General features: G+C 44.2%; 1 protein-coding gene across 1 annotated transcript; it reads right to left on the reverse strand.

The window, feature by feature from the left end:
- Positions 1-2039, reverse strand: LOC133039734 (uncharacterized). Its single transcript, XM_061118665.1, has 4 exons — positions 1520-2039; positions 1057-1376; positions 390-915; positions 1-254 (listed from the first exon to the last, which is right to left on the reverse strand). The coding sequence occupies exons 1-4, from the start codon at positions 2037-2039 to the stop codon at positions 1-3; spliced, it is 1620 nt and encodes a 539-aa protein (XP_060974648.1).
- Positions 2040-4732: the final 2693 nt, after the last annotated feature.

Raw genomic sequence — 4732 nt, forward strand, 5'->3', positions numbered from 1 at the left:
TTATTCTACAATTTTTTCGAATCCCACGCGGGGATCCAACTCATCTTCTTTTGCCATTTCTGACTTAATAATTTCTCGGACCATTAGGTCGGGTAGGTGGGCAGCAATGTTATAACACTGCCTAGCCTCCCCTTGGATTCCTCTCACGGTCCCTATCCCAGCTTCTTGAGTGGGGAATTTCAGGCACAAGTGCCATATTGACGTGACCGCACCAAAATCTACCAGGGTCGATCGACCAAGGATTGCATTATAAGCTGTTGGACAATCCACCACCACAAAGGTGCAATATTTAAAAGTGCTTTGGGGTGTGTCTGGGCACAAGGTGACTGGGAGCCTCACTTTTCCCATTGGGATAAGTGTTGTTCCATTAAACCCTGTGAGTTGGGAACCACTTGGTGAAAGATCTCGGTCCGTTAGGCCTATTGTAGTGAAGGCCTCTTTGAATAATAAATTCACAGAACTCCCGTTGTCGATCAAGACTCTGGCCACGATCTTATTGGCAATGGGAGTTTCTATGACCAAGGGGTCATGGTGAGGAAAACGCGCTGTCTTAGCATCTTCTTCTGTGAATGTAATGGGCTGATCCATTAGCCAGGGCCTTTGAGCTGGGAGTTGAGTAACCTCCAAAACCTCATCATGTTTTACGGCCCCTGCGTATCGTTTGAGCTCCTTACGGGTAGTTCCTCTGATGTGGAGTCCTCCCGAGATCATGGTCACTCTCCCGTTGGGTCTTGGTGGCAGGCTGGGAAGATGCTGGGCATCTCTGGGGAGAGCAACTGGGGCCAATGCTCCTGCTACACCCCCTGGCGCTCCTTGAGGCAAAGCTCCACCCGCCTGAACCGGATTGAGATGGGGCAATTGGTTCTTGATCCACTCGTAGAGATGTCCCAATCGGATCAAGTTTTTGATCTCGTCCTTGAGATTTTTGCATTCATTGGTACTGTGCCCAATGTCATTGTGGTACTCGCATCTCTTATTGGGGTCCCTCCGGGAGCTGTCCTTGTACAGAGGAGGCGGTCTCCGGTAGTGCGTATTTTGCCTGGTAGCAAAATATACACGTTCTTGGCAGTCCATTAACTCCGTGTATTGGGTATATTGGGCAGTATACCCCCTTTTCTGCCGCTTATCCTTCGTCCGATTGCTGCCTTTAGAGGACCTTTTGCTCCGAGAGCCTTGAGAAGGACCGGCGAGACTTGCGGCCGGAGCGGAGTGTGACGGGGCCTGTCCATTCATCCCCGAGGGATTTCCAAAGTGGGAAGATGCGGGGGCCAAGGCCTGGCCTTGACTATATCCGGGAGTAGCGGAAAATTGTATGCCGCTCATCGGTGGAGCTACTGCTGGCAGAGTGCCTGGGAGATGAGCTCCGGGTACATATCCTGCTATCTCGGTGGGATAGTATCCCCATAGTCCACTATTTGGGCCTCTTCCAGGTTGATATATTTTTGGACTCTCTTCTGGAAATCTTGGAGGTTGGAAGCTCCTTCTTGCTGTAACTCGTTCCAGAATGGAGTCCCTGTACGGATGCCCGCTTGAAGAAGAGCGAGCTGTTGTTCATTATCGACTTTCTTGGTTTTTGAGGCTTCTTCCTTGAACCTCTTTATGAAATTCTTCAACGTCTCTGTAGGTAGCTGCTTGATGTTAGTCAAGGCGCTGACCTCCAGATTAACTTTCCTTACGGTGACAAATTGTCTCCGGAAGCTGGTTTGTAACTTATTCCAGCAATCCACGGATCCCGGTTCCAGTTTCTTGAACCACTCTTCCACGGATCCGCTTAGAGTAAGCGGGAAGCACAAGCACTTGGCGTCGTTGCTGACTCTCATGACTGTCCTGACTCGGTTGAACCGTGACAGGTGATCGCTTGGGTCCGAGTTCCCGGTATAAGCTGCAATTTCGGGCATCTTAAATTTTTGGGGGAGCTCTGCTTCCAGGATGTGCTTGGCACATGGTTCCCGGTCTTCACAGTCAGAGTTGGAGTCGTCGCCTTTTTGTCTTCGAGAGACTCGGGCGATGTCTTTTTGGAGTATGGCAAGCTCTGCCATGATTCCTTCGTTTAACGTTCCCGTGGAGACTATGGGTCCGTATTTTTTTTGGTCCAGGTGATCTCGGAGATCACCATTGTTCCCGTTAATCTGATTTCTCAGATCAATGGGAGGACATTTCTGGCCCCTTCTTCCTCTCCCTCCGGGCTCTTGGTGCACGGAAACGTTCTTTCGGTCCTCTCGATCCTAAGGGCCAAGACTCCCTTTTTTGAGTTTGCCCCTCTGCGGACCTTTCCCTTTCGGGAAATCTGAGCGGACCTTTCACGGATCCTGCACCTTTTTCTTTCTCCCGAGAGTGGAAGTAGGGTTTTTCTTTTGGTTGCCTTCGGAGGGATACCTTATAGGGCTAGGTTCCCTAGACCTCTGCTTTTGGGCACTTGGCGAGGATCCCTCTGGTTCCTTCCTAAGTCCACCAGGAATGGCTTTAGGATGCATGTGGATTCCTGCTGCCTCCATGGCTTTTTGCATGGCCAGAATCACCTATTTCATCTTTTGGTTTTGTTCTTTTTGGGCTGCGATTTCAGCCTCGTGATCGACAGCTTTTTGTCTCAAGAGTACCAGCTCTGTGTAGCTGCCTTCGTCGTAGGCGTCGTACTCATCGAAGTTTCCTTCATACTCGTCATCGTGGGTTCCTTCTTCTTCCTCAGAGCCCACATTCGCTCTTGAGACCACGTCCTCATCGTTTGGGTCTTGAGCATCTAGAAGAGGGCAAGGCTGACGTGTGTTTCGAGTCTCCACCATTTTTGTTTTGTTGTAATGTACTGTCTACATTCAGACGCTTCCTTCAGCTCTCAATGAAAGCACCAAAATGTTGACCGAGGTTTTTGGCAACCAATATAATAATAATAATTAAGAAAGCTATAAGGAATTAATGAGAGAGATTTTTACGTGGTTGGGGCATTAATGAGCCTTAGTCAACGAGTCTGTGTATTTATGATAGTATTTATTACAGAGAATGTTCTTGGTGGATTTTTTCTCTTCTAGTTCTTATGAAACCCAGAATTCTCGACCCCTCCCTTAATGAGTTTTGGGGGTATTTATAGTGTTTTTGTGGGGTGATCCCTAGAATTGAGGTACATGTCTTTCTGTAAGTCTCAGTAAAAGCACACATTCCCAATGAATATATCATAGGAAATGCATGGTCTAATGCCTAGGATTTGTAGGGGTTTTATGGACGTAGTCCTTTATCCTTTTTGACTGATGTGATTCCTCACAAAGTAGCCGTCACTAGGCTCATTAATCATAGCATAGTAGCTGCAGAGAGGGGGTTACACCGTCAGACTTTAAGACATATGGCAGTTTCAATACGCCTTCCCCCATGCGGCATTAAATGCGAGATGAATGTTCAGATAGGATCTGACACCTCCAGGAGATGCTTTGTTGTAGCTTTGCTCTCCGGGAGTATGTGAGACTCACGTGCCTTCACTGGGAGGCATGTTTAAGGCTAATCCCTGTGGTTAAAGAGACTTAGCTGAATTATCTAAACGTTAAACCCTTTCAGTCTACGTGTCATCATCCGATTGGTCCACGCATTTTGAAGAAAATCAGGGGCAACACTAACAAATGTGTATAGTTTGATATTTAATGGTTTGTTTGTAATTTTGTAATAGTTGTATATTCTGTTGGAAATTATTTTACCAGGATCTTAGATCTACTCACAAGTATGTCGATTAACACCCTAAATATGAACTTTCTAAAACGATGAAATAAACACATATAAAGTTTAGGAAACCTTACATTGGGTGCAGCGGAATAATATGACTCCTTCCGTTCAGATATCTAGCCCTTGATTTCTTTCTGTAGCAGAGCATTATCAATATCTGAACCTGGATCTCTTTCTCTGAATCTTTGATGCTGAAACTCCTTCTTGCTGAAAGTCTTTCTTCACGATCTTCCTCACTATGATTGAGGTATCACTTGCTGTGTGTGGGCACTACTCATACACTAATAATTTCGAAATCTAAATGAGGAAGAGAGAGAGAGTGGATTCGGCCAAAGATAGGGAGAGAGAAGGCTCAGGTCTTTCTCTGAAGGAAAAATAGAAAATTTAAGTGTAATTTTCCTGAAGCCTTCACTATCTATTTATAGCATTCCACTAGGGTTAGGTTTGAATTATTTGGCATTAAAATAATGAAAATATCAGTTTAAATTCTCTACAAAAGTGGCTAGCCATGCTTAGTGGATTTGGGCCTCACTTTTTGCAATTTTGCAGTTTTATCTTTTCTGCATCTGATTTTCTCAAAAACGCCAATTTTCTAATTCAACCATTTAAATGCCAATTCTAACTATTTAAAAACTATAAATAATTATTAAATAATATTGTCATTTATCATATTTATTAATTGAACCATACAAAGTATCATAATTAACAAATATGCCCCTAAAACTCTTTCTTTACAATTTCGCCCTTACTTAGTGAAAATTTCACAAATAGACATAGTCTTATTTGAGAATTATAATTGATTAATCAAAACAAATTATATGAGTCTTACAAGCAATATTATCTCAACTAGTGCGGGGACCATGGGTCTATATAACCAAGCTTCCAATAAGTAGATCAAGAATTTATCACTAAAATTCACTAACTTATTAATTCTTCGTTGAATCCACGCATAGAACTTAGAATTGCACTCTCAGTATATAGAATGCTCTATATGTTCCACCATATAGATGCATCATTAGTTATCCATTGT

The sequence above is a fragment of the Cannabis sativa genome, chromosome 7 (assembly GCF_029168945.1).
Source record: "Cannabis sativa cultivar Pink pepper isolate KNU-18-1 chromosome 7, ASM2916894v1, whole genome shotgun sequence".
NCBI classification, from domain to species: Eukaryota; Viridiplantae; Streptophyta; class Magnoliopsida; order Rosales; family Cannabaceae; genus Cannabis; species Cannabis sativa.